Source organism: Triturus cristatus, chromosome 7 (assembly GCF_964204655.1).
Source record: "Triturus cristatus chromosome 7, aTriCri1.1, whole genome shotgun sequence".
Taxonomy (NCBI): domain Eukaryota; kingdom Metazoa; phylum Chordata; class Amphibia; order Caudata; family Salamandridae; genus Triturus; species Triturus cristatus.
This window is the reverse complement of record NC_140590.1, coordinates 760,976,180-760,992,096: the sequence shown is the minus strand read 5'-3', so window position 1 is coordinate 760,992,096 and position 15,917 is coordinate 760,976,180. Positions and strand designations below refer to the sequence as shown.

The window sequence follows — 15,917 nt, the reverse complement described above, 5'->3', positions numbered from 1 at the left end:
TGCAACAAGGTGTCACTGATGACATGGGAACCTTAATTTTCGGTTTGTTGATTACTGTTGTAGTTTGATGGGGCACATTGGGTTGGTGTTTTTTTGGTGCTGATTTTATGAAGTTAAGTGCCCTTGGATGTACTCTGGGAGCTGTATGACTGAAGATATTTTAGTTAAAAGTGGTCAGAGATGGGATTAGGTGTGATGTCATGTGGAAAGGTTATTTGTTAAATAATTATTGCATGGATTGGTGCCACTTGGCATTAGGTGGATATTATTCTTTGTAGGTTGAGTATGATGTTATTTGGGTTTGTTGTGCGTTGAATATGTGGCGCTTTGCATTGAGTGCATATGTACTGTATAGAGGTCAGGTGTGGGATGGGCCTGTGGTATTGCATCTGGATTGACTCTTAAATTAGTGTGTACAGGGTGCGGTCGAGCAACGGTTGAGGGAGCGGCATGTGTGGGCTCAGTGATACTTGGCTGTTGTTTGGACTAAGGATGGAGGTGGACCATCTGTGTGGGTTCAGTGTGCTGTTACAGGGGGCTCCCAGATATCACCCATATACTGGATCTACCTAGGGTTGGCTGTTGGTTCTGTGAGCCACATGGGGTTTGTGGGAAATATGGGTTTAGTGATGGTTGAGGATGAGCTTATTGTGGGTTTTGTTTGGTTCATGTGTACTTTGGGAGGTGAGTGTGGGGCCTTTGTGTGGTTTGATGTGAGGTAAGTCTGAACTGATGATAGTCTGGGTAGGAAAAGGATAGCTAATGGATGTGGGAGTAGTTAGTAGGATTTCCTGTTCGACCTATGCAGTAAGTTCTCTAATTATCAGGTGCCAGGTTCGTTGTGGGCTGGGTTTTGGTTGAGTTTGGGTTGGTGTTAGAAATTTGATTTCTTGTTGGCTAAGGCAGAATTTGCCACTCTAGTCAAGGTAAACTAGATACACAAATGAGTTAATCTGTGTTCACACTCTGGTAGCTTGGTGCAGAGCAGGCAGGCTTATCTAAAGAGGCAATGTGTAAAGTATTTGTGCAAAACACACATACACAGTAAGACCATAAATACACCACAAAAAGACTCCACACAGATTTATGAAAAATAGCTTTTGTTTTATCAGTAAATCAAGAACAAAACAATAAAAATCAAATAAGTACTTTTCAAGGTAATCTGGTTCAAAGTATCACATTAAGTGCAAGATTTCCAATCAGTCAGGTCAAAAGTGTGCTAGCAGCACTTCTGATCAAGTGGTGACTGATGCGTACTATTTCCACGCCGTTGCAGGGAAAACAGCCCTCATCACGTTACTCGGGATATGGTTTTGAACGGGCCCCTAGGGACGGGCACGTCTAAGAAAGATGGACCTCCCGTGTGGCCACAACTCGGTATCTAGAACCTCAGGCCCGACTCCCAATTACTGTACCTTTCCGGCCAGAGTCACGGGGGACAGGAGGGCCATGAGGGATTGTCCTTGCTAAGTTGAGGCAGTCGTGGTGAATTTACTCCGGATTCACAGCGGCAGTAGCCGGAGTAAGAAGCACCGTGTGCATAGAGCGTTGACGATCCCAGCACCTCTGGCCACGCCGCAGGTTACCAGGGCAATGCATCACAATGAAGCCACAGTGGAAGGCGCTGTGGCGGGGGTTGAGATTGGCACGCCCACCTGCTGGAAGTTGCAGCGCAAGTCGGACTGACTGAAGGACTTGTTCTCGGCAAAATAAAAGCGGCCTCTTCCACACCCAAGCAGGGCGCTACACGATGAATACAGTAAGGGAGTGACCGAGCACGCTACGCATCTTCTCAGAGCTCCACCACTAGACTCACAGCAGTGCGGAAGTCTTTGATGTCCCTAAGGCTTAAATGAACAAGGGGCAAGCCAACAAGCCCTTGGAGAACACTGGACGGTAGTCACAAGGCAGAGGCAGCAGGCCAGCACAGCAAGGTAGGTTGCAAAGTGGCAGTCCTGCCTGCAGCTCAACAAGTAGCAGGCCAAAACAGCAGAGCAGTTAGCAAAGTGGCAGTCCCTACTGCCAGCACAGCAGTCTTTCTGGCAATGTGCAGGTATATAGCCAGCGATGACTGGTTACAAGCCCTACAGTGTCTGATTAGATGGGGTCAGAGACCCAGTACTTATACCCAAAAGTGCCTTCAAAAGAACTCTGAAGTGCACAGGTCCCCTTTCAGCCTGGTCCTGTCTGTTAGACTATCTATGGGGGGGGTAAATAAGCCTTTTGTGTGGCGACAGGGCACTATCTATTCAAGTGACGTGTTACCTCCTCTTCCCCCTCCTGCCCAGGGTGACCCATGGGTATGCAGACAAATGTATATGCAGTTGAGTGTCCTGTGTTGTGGCCGTCCAGAGGGAATGCACAAATGTAGTGGTCACCCTGCCCAGCCATGTACTGGAGAAAGGCTGTCAGGCACACAGAGCAGTAGGTACAGAGGAATATCCACTTTCTAAAAGTGGCATTTCTAAAATAGAATAGGAGTCAGCTGGCCTTGTTAGGAGAAGTCAGTGAGGCTAGAGAATCTTTGTATTAAGGACAAGGATTAATTAGAAAAAGGTAACCCCCTAAGAAGTTTTGTTTTAGGTCAGGGATAAGGGGGAACAAAACACTACAAACAAAGCTAATAAGTATCCCTCTGGACCTATATTGCTTTTACTTAACAAATAACTTGTTGTGGGTTCACATAAAGAAAAGACCACCAATTGTATATTTACATTTCATCTATTGAATTTATTTTTATAAATTGTTTTTTAAATATTTTTACTTATTTATATATATTTTTCTCAGATATACATCGGATTCTTTTCTTGTTACTAAAAACAACCTATACAGAAATATTCTTAATTACTCTGCGTTTACTTAGCTTTATCAACACAGTACATAAAGATATAGACTATTAGTCATTCTGCAAACGTCTCTCCAATGATTTGAGAGAAATCCCCACAGCAATCACTCCTCTACTCATACTTCATGCATATCACTATCATACAACACATTCACACTACACCCCAGATAAGCACCAAAGATGTTACTGGACTAGCCAGGACTGGGCCAGATGCTCGACCCTTTAATTTTGATGCAAGATACTAGGGTGTGTCACTCTGTCTGGTCGACGCACGTTTCGGTGGATCTAACTTCTTTTCTTGCCACCTTCTTCAGGACCTGTTGTTTACGAATTTGTTATCGCGGGCAAAGATGAGGGGATTGTTATTCTGTAAATCAATTAAATAGTATTAGAACATAATTTCACACCATGTATTATTTATGTATCCCACAGGAGAATACTTCATTATTCTCCAATATATACAATTAAAACCAAGAATTTACACTTCTGTCAAGATTACAAACGTGCCTGTGACTATATAGCTCTCTAAGAGTTTGAAAAAAATGGTGATTGCTCAGAGAGTAGAAAGGATAGGATAAATGAGAGAGATATACACTTCAAATAATCTTACTTTTTTCATAAGGATCTTATTTTTCTACGGGCCTATGTCCTGTTGGCTAATATTTTCTGTTTTTGGAGTCTCGCTGAGATTACTCCATTTTATTACATCTTATTCGTGAACATTCAGAAGAGAACCTAGATCTACCTGTTCTATGCTGTTATCCAGGTAATAAAGGTCTTCTTCTCAGTTGGCATCTCATATGTCACTCTTCTTATTTCCTGATATGGCCAGTGCTGCAAGGAGATTTCATATTATTGTTACACATTATGCTTTTTCTGTGGATACACTTCCTCTTCTACGTATCTGCTTTATATCTCCATTGTATGTACCTTGGTCAATCCGGATTACGATCCTAAGAATCAGTATCACAGATCGTTGTAAAATTATTTTTTCATTTTTCAAGCCTTTTTCACAGAGCACATGGCTAACCAGCCCTCAAATGGTCTTCCCGGTGCTATATAATCTGGTAAAAGGTTTGAAATAATTAGTATTTCTAAGTCTTGTTGTTACCCGTACAGCTTATTTTGGTTGGTGTGTGATTACCTACATAGTCTTTTTTGTATATAACGAGGAGTATTAATTCTTCCCAGTGCGACCTTGTTTCTTATTTCATCATGTAGTCGCGTTGTTCCGAAAGGGGATGGCTGGTTCCCTTCTTGTTGTGTGCTCTAGTAGGCAATAAAGATTAGAATAGTAAAAGAATAGGACGCATTATGAGGCGACTTCTTATTGTTATTCTTATAGTGTTACCAAAGAATCTCACTAGAGTTCGTTTCTCACTAATGTCTGTAATCGTCGTATTTTTACTAGAAACTAACCATATAGAGTTACAAGTCCTGTATACTCTGATTGTTGCCTCCAGTTACAATTTCTCTCCCCCCCAAAAATTTTTTTTTATATTAGTGGTATCACTACAATTAGACTTCCTGATTTGTTGAGGCACTAAGACGAGAAAGATTAAATTAAGTAAAACAGCCTAAAAAAGGTTCTAGTATGTCCATTATCTTAACGCGGTATCTTACCTATCGATGGTTTCGTATTTTCCTTCGTCAACGTGGTAAACAGACTCCGGCTCCGATAGAATAGCCGTTGAAGCTATTCCCTCTTTATACGATACAAACTTACTAATTACGAACACCTGCGATATTGAATCACGTGTTCCCCTGCATACTGGAATACGTCTCGCTGTGTGCGCCTATGTTGCTGTCGGTTCCATTTTGAAATGGTAATGGTACAATTGACCTCCATGAAGCAATTCATTTGCTAGAGCCGTTTTGTGATTACTGATTGTTGTTTTTATCACGGTTTCACCGGGGGACTGTTGTCAAATTTATGTCCTATATATATTCCAATTTTTGACAACTGTAAAAATATATTGATGGACATACATTGTCTGAAAGACTCCGCCGCCATTTTGGAACGGGTCGTATCCAGCTATTCAGCATGTTCCCTGCTCGATATTTATCGATCATATTTTGGTTTTATAATTACTGATTGTCGTTTTTATCACAATTTCCCCGAGGCACTGTTTGTCAAATTTATGTCCTATATATGTTCTACTTTTTGACAAACGTCAAAATATATTGGTGGACATCCATAGTTCGAGAAACTCCGCCGCCATTTTGGTACGGGTCATATCCAGCTATTCAGTATGTTACCTGCTGAGCATTTATCGGACGTATTTAGGCATACTAGTTGCTACGCGAAACGTGGTCAACATTTTAGGACAAGTACGATCTAGTTGTCCAATCTAATGTTTCCTAAATATGTATCATCCATATGTGATCATATGCTTAATGTGTATAAAAAGTCTAATACCAAGTGCAGGATGGCATGTTGCCTCAAAAGAAGAATCAAAATTAATAGAATTTTTTTTTGTGTCTGCATATTCAAAGCAAAAGCTCCACGGAATTGCACCAATGTTACTACCATATATGTTCTTTTACATGGTTTCCAGAAGGGGATTCAGCAAATTGTAACTTTTACCACAGACTCATAGAAGCACTGTGTGTGGTATGGTCAGATTTAGTATATTATACATTAGGTTGTAATCTATCCTATCTATAGTGATTACATACATTCTGTTATCCATTGGTTGGGGGGGAATGGTCTGTGCAGCCCTTATCTTGTGTACCATAATATTTCTTCGTTGAGACCCGTTTTGACTGTATCTAAGGTATAGATCCAGTAGGTCTCACGTGTTTTTCTGACTTCTTGTATATCTTTTCCTGCGATGTGTTTGACTTTTTCTAAAATCAGCCATCTTAGTTCTTTCTCACTGTGTTGGAAGTCAATGCAATGCTGTACCATGGGACTTAGTAATTTTTTTGTTCTGATGGCGGATCTATGCTCACTGTATCGTGTTCTAAATTCCCGGCCTGTCTCGCCTACATAGCCTAAGGCACAGGGACATAGTATAAGGTATACAAGATTTTGGCTTTTGCAGTTAGTGAAATCCCGTAATTTACCTCCCTTACCTTGGTATTGCCAAAATTCAGTGACGATAGCACTGTCACATGCAACACATGTGCCGCATTTGTGATTACCTAGGATCTGAGGTCCTACTAAGGTTGTTTGTGAGTTTGACTGTTGTCGTCTAGGCCTAGTGTGCACAAGACTATCCCTCAGGTTCCGATTCCTGCGAAATGCAAGGATAGGTTTCTGAATGATTTCAGGTCCTTCCCCGGTATTTAAAATGTGCCAATTTTTATTCAAGACCTTTTTTATTTTACAATTTAAGGTCGAATGATTCACGACACACACCAACTTGTCATTCTTGGGGCGAGAGTTACCTGCTAATAGGGCATCCCGATTATAATAACGTGCCCTTTTGTATGCTGTTCTAATCAACCGTTTGGGATAACCTTGTGTGAGTAGTCTCTGTTTCAGATCTTCTCCATGTTTGTCAAAGTCTTTGATGTTTGAACAATTCCGCCTAATGCGTAAAAACTCTCCAAACGGGATTGAATCCTTTTGACAGTTTGGGTGGTAACTAGTGTGTGATAGTATGGTATTTTTGGAGGTAGGTTTTCTGAAGAAACCGACAGAAATCCTGCCTTCCTCTGCCTGTATAGTGATGTCTAGAAACTCAACTGATGTAATACTGGTATTGCTAGTGAATTTCAAATTTTTATCACTGGCATTCAGCCAGTTGATGAAAATGTCTAGAGTTTCTTTGTCTCCACGCCAGATAAAAAAAATATCATCGATGAATCTGTGCCATTGACTGACGTTCTCATAGAAGGGAGCAATTTCGTTGAAGATATGTTTTAGTTCATATTCCCCCATATATATGTTAGCCACACTGGGGGCACATGATGCCCCCATACTGGTACCTTTGGTTTGTTGATATAGGTCCCCTCTAAACTCAAAATAGTTGTTTTTTAGCACTATTTCCAAACATTCAATTATAAAATTGTTAGGTCTTTCTCCTGGCGATCTTTCTAGAAGTGTTTTAACCGCTTCTATTGCCTCTTGTTGCGGTATATTTGTATACAGCGCTTCGATATCTAGGGTGACCAAGATTTCATTCTTGGGGTCATAGGGTACATTCTCCAATTTTTTGATAATATCCCCTGTGTCTTTGATATAAGATTTGTATTGGGTGGTAAGTGGGCATAGAAACCTGTCCACATACTTAGATAGTGGTTCAGTCGAGGAGTTGATTGAAGAAACTATTGGACGTAGTGGTGGATCTTGAATATCCTTGTGTGTTTTTGGCACACCATATAATGCTGGAATTACTGCATTCATTTTATTCAAAAATAGATATTCTTTCTCGCAAATGACTTCTTCCTCATAAGCCTTGCTATTTGTGTGATCAATAGTTTCTTTCAGTTTTGTAATAGCTCCTGATTTTATGGGTTTGTAGTGTTCAACTACATTTAGCATTTGGTAGACTTTTTCCTCGTATTTCTTAGTGTCCATAAGGACTATGCCTCCTCCTTTATCACAGGGCTTTATAGTAAGCTCCGGTGTGTTTTGCAGTTCCAGGAGCGCCTTGCTCTCTCCAGCTGTCAAATTGGATTTGCTATGGTAGTTGTATTTCAATAATTTATTCATGTCATTTAGAACAGATTTCTCAAAGATAGATACCTCAGCACCCACCATTTCCAGGGTGGGTGTGAAGGTAGATTTCAATTTACACCCTGAAAGGTTACAATCTGGCTCACCTTCTTCTCTACCCAAGAAGAACTTCTTCAGGCGAATTTTCCTGAAGAAGGCAAAGATATCTTGCATAAGTTTGAACTTATTGCAATGCGTGTTGGGTACGAAGGATAATACTCTACTCAAGATGGCTGTTTCTTCTGGCTTTAACATATGTGTTGAAATATTGAAGATAGGCATAGTGTCTATTCTAGGCTTGACCATCAGTTCCTCCAGTACTGCTGATTTCTGGTCCTCATGTACATCTGAGGAGGTTGAGGGTCCATTGACTGGTTTCCTCTCCTGTCCGATTTCGTGTAACGGAATCTGTTCCGACCCCGACCTCTCCCTAAAAAAAGGTGGGGGGGCTTGATAGTATGATTGGTATTCGCCTCCTCTTCCTCTATAGGATCGTTGGCCTTGGGGAGTATCCTCATAATTGTTAGGGGCATCACCTTCCGATTCCGATGAGTTTGTGTCTGAGAAAGTAACCACTTTTCTCTTGTTGTTCTGTACATATGCGTGAGGGTTACTTTCATTTTGCCACTCTTGATAGTAGTTGGCTCTGAGGTACGGGTATGCCTTCTCTTGCGTGAACCATTTAATATCTTTTTTAAGTTTTTCCGTTTTCTTTTTTAAGATATATTCCTCAAAGTCATGTAAGTCGGCATTAATACTATCTAGTTTTAACTTAGCCTCATCTAGAGCTGTATTGTTCTTGAGTTTGTCTTCTAATTCTTGAATTTGTATGTTTAGGGCTGCCACTAACTCCTTCGCTGTCTCGATGATTAAAATCATCCAATCTCTTGAACATCTATTGCTTATATGGGACCATCTCTCTAAAAATTTCCGTAGCTCCACAAATAGTGTTGGGGTGTTACGGACTCGTAGGCCAGATGGAATAACTCCCGCCCTGAGATACTCCAACATATATGTGGCATGAGATTCCATTCTCTTACATTTTTTTCTTAAGTTAAGTAATGTTTGCCATTCAGTATTGGCTGCATTGGTTAATGTGGTATTGCAATTGGGATTACTAGTGCTCCCAATTAAAGCTATGTAATCCGCATCAGTGAAACCAAAGGTCTGTAAAGCTTCCATTGTATACACCTAAACTGTTGGTTAGAGATTTTACATATATACGCCTTTCCTCCACTAGTATAAAATCAGTGATACATTATATTGTATCAATTAAAGTGATATATTATATCTAGGAAAAGTGAAAAAAACAAAGTGCACAGAAAAGAGAAGAAGCTTATTTAAGACAATAAATATATTCCCAAGGAGAAAATTACAGTGCTCCTAGAGGATGGCTTGATAGTAACTTTGTCCTAACGCCTAGGTGTGAATATAGATTAAGACAGAACCAAAAGAGAGGGCATGTAGCAACTGGGCACGTTTGCTTACCTTGGCGAAAATGTGAGGTTCTCTGGTAGGAAGACCTGTGATTAAAAAACCACAATAAATCAATTAGAAAAAGGTAACCCCCTAAGAAGTTTTGTTTTAGGTCAGGGATAAGGGGGGACAAAACACTACAAACAAAGCTAATAAGTATCCCTCTGGACCTATATTGCTTTTACTTAACAAATAACTTGTTGTGGGTTCACATAAAGAAAAGACCACCAATTGTATATTTACATTTCATCTATTGAATTTATTTTTATAAATTGTTTTTTAAATATTTTTACTTATTTATATACATTTTTCTCAGATATACATCGGATTCTTTTCTTGTTACTAAAAACAACCTATACAGAAATATTCTTAATTACTCTGCGTTTACTTAGCTTTATCAACACAGTACATAAAGATATAGACTATTAGTCATTCTGCAAACGTCTCTCCAATGATTTGAGAGAAATCCCCACAGCAATCACTCCTCTACTCATACTTCATGCATATCACTATCATACAACACATTCACACTACACCCCAGATAAGCACCAAAGATGTTACTGGACTAGCCAGGACTGGGCCAGATGCCCGACCCTTTAATTATGATGCAAGATACTAGGGTGTGTCACTCTGTCTGGTCGACGCACGTTTCGGTGGATCTAACTTCTTTTCTTGCCACCTTCTTCAGGACCTGTTGTTTACGAATTTTTTATCGCGGGCAAAGATGAGGGGATTGTTATTCTGTAAATCAATTAAATAGTATTAAAACATAATTTCACACCATGTATTATTTATGTATCCCACAGGAGAATACTTCATTATTCTCCAATATATACAATTAAAACCAAGAATTTACACTTCTGTCAAGATTACAAACGTGCCTGTGACTATATAGCTCTCTAAGAGTTTGAAAAAAATGGTGATTGCTCAGAGAGTAGAAAGGATAGGATAAATGAGAGAGATATACACTTCAAATAATCTTACTTTTTTCATAAGGATCTTATTTTTCTACGGGCCTATGTCCTGTTGGCTAATATTTTCTGTTTTTGGAGTCTCGCTGAGATTACTCCATTTTATTACATCTTATTCGTGAACATTCAGAAGAGAACCTAGATCTACCTGTTCTATGCTGTTATCCAGGTAATAAAGGTCTTCTTCTCAGTTGGCATCTCATATGCCACTCTTCTTATTTCCTGATATGGCCAGTGCTGCAAGGAGATTTCATATTATTGTTACACATTATGCTTTTTCTGTGGATACACTTCCTCTTCTACGTATCTGCTTTATATCTCCATTGTATGTACCTTGGTCAATCCGGATTACGATCCTAAGAATCAGTATCACAGATCGTCGTAAAATTATTTTTTCATTTTTCAAGCCTTTTTCACAGAGCACATGGCTAACCAGCCCTCAAATGGTCTTCCCGGTGCTATATAATCTGGTAAAAGGTTTGAAATAATTAGTATTTCTAAGTCTTGTTGTTACCCGTACAGCATATTTTGGTTGGTGTGTGATTACCTACATAGTCTTTTTTGTATATAACGAGGAGTATTAATTCTTCCCAGAGCGACCATGTTTCTTATTTCATCATGTAGTCGCGTTGTTCCGAAAGGGGATGGCTGGTTCCCTTCTTGTTGTGTGCTCTAGTAGGCAATAAAGATTAGAATAGTAAAAGAATAGGACGCATTATGAGGCGACTTCTTATTGTTATTCTTATAATGTTACCAAAGAATCTCACTAGAGTTCGTTTCTCACTAATGTCTGTAATCGTCGTATTTTTACTAGAAACTAACCATATAGAGTTACAAGTCCTGTATACTCTGATTGTTGCCTCCAGTTACAATTTCTCTCCCCCCCCAAATTTTTTTTTTATATTAGTGGTATCACTACAATTAGACTTCCTAATTTGTTGAGGCACTAAGACGAGAAAGATTAAATTAAGTAAAACAGCCTAAAAAAGGTTCTAGTATGTCCATTATCTTAACGCGGTATCTTACCTATCGATGGTTTCGTATTTTCCTTCGTCAACGTGGTAAACAGACTCCGGCTCCGATAGAATAGCCGTTGAAGCTATTCCCTCTTTATACGATACAAACTTACTAATTACGAACACCTGCGATATTGAATCACGTGTTCCCCTGCATACTGGTATACGTCTCGCTGTGTGCGCCTATGTTGCTGTCGGTTCCATTTTGAAATGGTAATGGTACAATTGACCTCCATGAAGCAATTCATTTGCTAGAGCCGTTTTGTGATTACTGATTGTCGTTTTTATCACGGATTATCATATCTGAAGTGCATTTATCTTCAAGAAATCATGCCATAAAAAAAGTCAAGGACTGCACTTCAATTAATCCGACCATAAGCACTAGACCAGCAGTTCCTTAACATATGATGGCGTGAAGGGTAGCGCTCCGCATCTTGGACCCTGTCAACACAGCCTGAAGTTTTTGGTATTTCTTTGAATGTGCCCTACATATGTATAGATACTGCCCTGAGAAAGACCTATGCTAATTTTATCCAGGCTCCACAAGAAGCTGGTAACGTGTCAGTGTATACAGAATTGTGGCCAGGAAACGTTCATCCCCTAGTAAAATGAAATAAGTAACACAAAAGAGTGGCAAGGAGAGTATTGATACCTCAATTACCCTAAGAATGAACTCCGACCACCGAGGGCCATATAGGACCTTTGGGACCTATACACTGAGGGCTAGAGGAGATCCCCAGTCAATGGAAATGCATAACCTTTAGTTGTTATTATTGCTGGACACTTTTTCATAAAGAACATACATGTCAATATGTGAATATATATGTTGGGCATTTATAACATGTAAAGTCATTATTTCTTAATATGCAGTAATGTACCATTGTATGTAAAAAAATGTTTTTTGATGTGATGTTTATGTGTATTTGTCAATATTGTGTATTGTGTGTTTGTTACACAATACATAAAGTATATGTGGTGGTTTTTGAAGTGAAGAAACCAACTCATGTAAAAAATGTGTTTCATATATACCAAGTCTTTTTCTGAGTAAGGTGATGGTGTATCAATTTGTATAAAAAATATATATGAATGTGAGCTGTATGAACAAAAATTTAATATAAGTACAGGAAGCCCACATCACCGCCCTGCAGTTAACTCCTACTACCGACCGCGGCTGCAGTAAGTAGGATTTATCAATACCATTCCACACATATGAAATATCAAAAACTGCTCCACTCTGATCAGGAATTACACCTTAAAGGAGTATTAAGGAATTCCCAATGCTACACTATGAGAGGGGTAGGCCTCACAGTAGAGAAAAACGAAATAAGCTGTTTGTCCACTACCAGGACATGCAAACTACACCAGTGTATGTCCTACATTTTTCTTACATAGCACCCTGTACCTTAGAGGTGAATTATGTGTAATAAAAGGGGAGTTTAATGCTTGGAAAGTTTTTTGAAATGCCAAGTCGAAGTGGCAGTAAACTCCACACACAGACACTGCAGTGGCAGGCTTGAGACAGGTTTGAAAGGCTTCTTCTGCAGGTGGCACAATCAGTTCTGCAGTCCACTAGTAGCATGTAATCTACAGGCCCTGGGTATATAGTATACCACTTTACAAGGGAATTACAAGTATATTAAATATGTCAATCAGGTATACACCAATTACACAGGTGTAGGGAAGAAGCATATCCTCTTTAGCACTGATTAGCAGTAGTAAAGTGCTCAGAGTCGCCAACAAAAACAAGCTCAGCAAAAGAGGAGGAGGAAGGCATAAGGTTTGGGGTAACCCTGCAGAAAGAGCCATTTTCAACAGTTGGGTAATGAGTAGAAGTGTGCTGAGCATGTGTTGGGTTTTGGTTTGAACATGATTGAAGAGGCTGTGTGCCAGCACTTGTGTTGATTCAGTGTGCCGTTACATAGAGTCCCAAAATGCGATTGTGCTTAATAAGGGACTTCATTTTACACTCATCTACATTGTGCTGAATTTGTCATGGCCTGCATTCAGGCTAAGGTTTGCCATGATAATTATGGGCAGAGTGTGTGCACTGTGGGCTTAGAGTGCGCTTAGGTTCGGTCTGAGTTGGATTTTTGCTGGATCTGGGTTTGAAGAAGGTTGGTTGAGGGATGGGTGTGGATTGAGTTTAGGTTGGATGGGTTCAGCAGTGATTCATTGTAGATGGGTTTGGTGCTAGTTTGATGTGAGTTGGGTGGTGATTGGGAGCGGCAGAGTATGTTACACTATGTTCCCAGAAATCAGTGTCACTGCACCTTTCAGTTGGTGCTGAATGTTTCATTCCCTTGTAGGTTCTTGAGGAGCAGTACTCCCCCAGCTGCTGGTCTATTCGCATGGACAAGGATGCAGTAATCAAAGCCCATGTAAGGGAGATGACTGAAGGTAAGGGCACTGCATCTCTGTTATTCCCAAATACTAGCCTCATAAAACTCATTATTCATTATTAACCATGTACATACTCCAGCAGAGTTTCACTTGTCCCTCATTCATTGCCTTTTACACACCCAAGGAGTTCAACCTAACCTTTCAATTAAATTTAGACTGTGATGGAATGTTAATCATTCCCCAAATCGGGACTCATCCATTTCAGAAGAGTCTCACCTATTCAACTTCATTGACCATGTACTTGCTGTAAGGGGTCTCATACACTTCAACAAAGTCTCACAAATTCATCACTGGTTACATTTCACTTCACTTCACTGGCAGCTGAACCCAACGTGGTGTTGTCTCAACATCCCCTCTGGAAAATCTGTATAAAACTGGGACCCAAACTATCCCAATTTGTGCTGGTTCCAAGTTCTTCCTGACCAAGGAATGAGTGTTCCACAGAGTATCCATCTGACAGCCAGTCTTCCATAGGTGAGGGGACATCACCTTTTGTCTACACAACTTGTTTGAGAGCTGTGGGTCTACCTAAATTCTAAAAGCCTCTCTGCCTGCTCAAGGAAGGAAAGAGGCTGTCCAAGAGGTAAAGCCCAGTTGTATTCATGGAGTGTGGAGCACCCAGAAGAGCAGACTTTTTAGTAGGAGCGAAACCAGTATCCGCCTCAGCTGAGAGGCCTCCCTGCATAGTTCATGTCACAAACTGCATGAAGCATCGATAACCCCCCAAGCAACAGCGTGTCATTTAGCATCACCGTGATGTGACCAGAAAGGCCCAGGGACCTGTTCTTCCTCTGTCCCTGACATGCTGCAAGGCCTAATTACACTGCCAAGCCTAACTGTGAAGTTACACCTGTGATTGAATTATGCCTATGATCTTTTTCTTGCTACTAGATCATTGTAGTTGGTGTTAGAGCCGGGTTGGGACCCATTGGCTCTAAATGTTGTAATCCTGTTGTTGAATCTCCCATTACTGTGTGCATTATTTTGTTTTGTTGTGCTATTAAAGTGTGTCTCTTTTATCTAAGACGAGCACTGGGCTGGACAATGTTTTACTGTGTTTTTTGGTTGAGTTGTGAGTCTCTACCCCCAAACTACCTTCCTGAGAAACCTTTGATTGCTCTCTCTCGTTACCCTGAGAATCAAGTGCAGGTGGGACGTCCTTGGCTTAGTTTACACAATCAAAGTAGGAAGGACCCCAGGACATGAAAGAAAACGACCTCAACCACCATGGTTGTGTCCGGTAGTCCCTTTCTTTCCTGTGCCCCCCTTTAACAGGATCGGTCAACTTTATACATGCATGTATGATTTCGAAAAATTCTCATAGGTTAATTGAGGACCCTCACAAACCTATTTTTACTTACATTAAAATCAAAACAATCTGTTCATAATGGAAAGCTATACATTAAAAAACTACTACCCATCGGCATCCTAGAAAGCTGATAATTCCAATTGGACAGTTCCTTACAGCCTCATACACACACAAAACCATGATATAGAGGCATATGTATCAAATACCGTATTTGCGATTCTCAAATAGCGATTTTTAGGGAATCGCTATTTGAGAATCGCAAATGGGATGTTAGAATAAATTCACAAATGTTTTGCGATTCCTTGGCTTTCTTTAATTGCGATCAAGGAATACCTTCCCATTCATTCCTATGGGCTAAGAGGCCCATAGGAATGAATGGGAAGACATTCTCAATTTGCGATTCGCAATTTGAGAATCGCAAAATGAGAAGGCAATTTCAAGGGTGCCAGGGTGTCAAAAGGACACCCTGTTGCACCCCTGAAATATGCATGTGTGCACATGTGGCGCACATACATGCCCTAAGGGCATGTCTGTGCATCACATGGCACTTTGAAAAATGCCAAAAAGTGAAATTTTCAAAGAAATCGCAAATTACCACCAACTTGAAGTTGGTGGTAATTTGCTATTCCTTACGGCCAAATTGCACTTTTTCTGTGGTTCGTACATCGTATTTGAGGAATCGCAATTTGCGATTCCTTAAATGCAATCGCAAAATAGAGGATCGCAAACTTTGCGAGTCTCTAATTTGCGATGCCCTTTTGGGATGATACATCCCAAAAGGCCTTTTCCCGTTCGCAAACGGGACGATTCTGGGAATCGGCCCGTTTGCGAACGGTAAAAGGGCTTGATACATATGCCCCATAATGATCTCCTGCCCTTTTGTTGGTTTGTGCTACTCCCCTGCATAGTTTGTTGATTCGTATAGCCTCCTGGCCCTGTTAATTGATTGTTGTTGCTCCTGTCACTTTTTCCTGACTTGTGTTTCCTTCCTAACCAGTTTGTTGGTGTGTATTCCTGGCTTATTTCTTTTGTTAGTTTGTGCGGCATCTCTGCTCTTTGTTGTGTTAATGTCCCCTCCTCGTACCGTTTATTCAGTGATGTTGCTTTCCTCGCATGCTTATTAGCCTTTGTTGTTTTTTTTCTACCCTGTTTGGTGTTACCTGTTATCTTATTCCCTGTTTGCTTTTCACTGTTCTCCGTCCATCCTTTTAGGTCTGGCTTGACAGCACAACTG

General features: G+C 40.4%; 1 protein-coding gene across 3 annotated transcripts in view; it reads left to right on the top strand.

Moving 5' to 3' along the window:
* AFMID (arylformamidase) overlaps positions 1 to 15,917 on the top strand; it is a 359,393-nt gene that overhangs the window by 188,022 nt on the left and 155,454 nt on the right. For all 3 annotated transcript variants that reach the window (XM_085617482.1, XM_085617483.1, XM_085617481.1), the window contains one exon: positions 13,281 to 13,371. In XM_085617482.1, the coding sequence (XP_085473608.1) occupies positions 13,281 to 13,371 (91 nt within the window). The remainder of the gene's footprint in view (positions 1 to 13,280; positions 13,372 to 15,917) is intronic.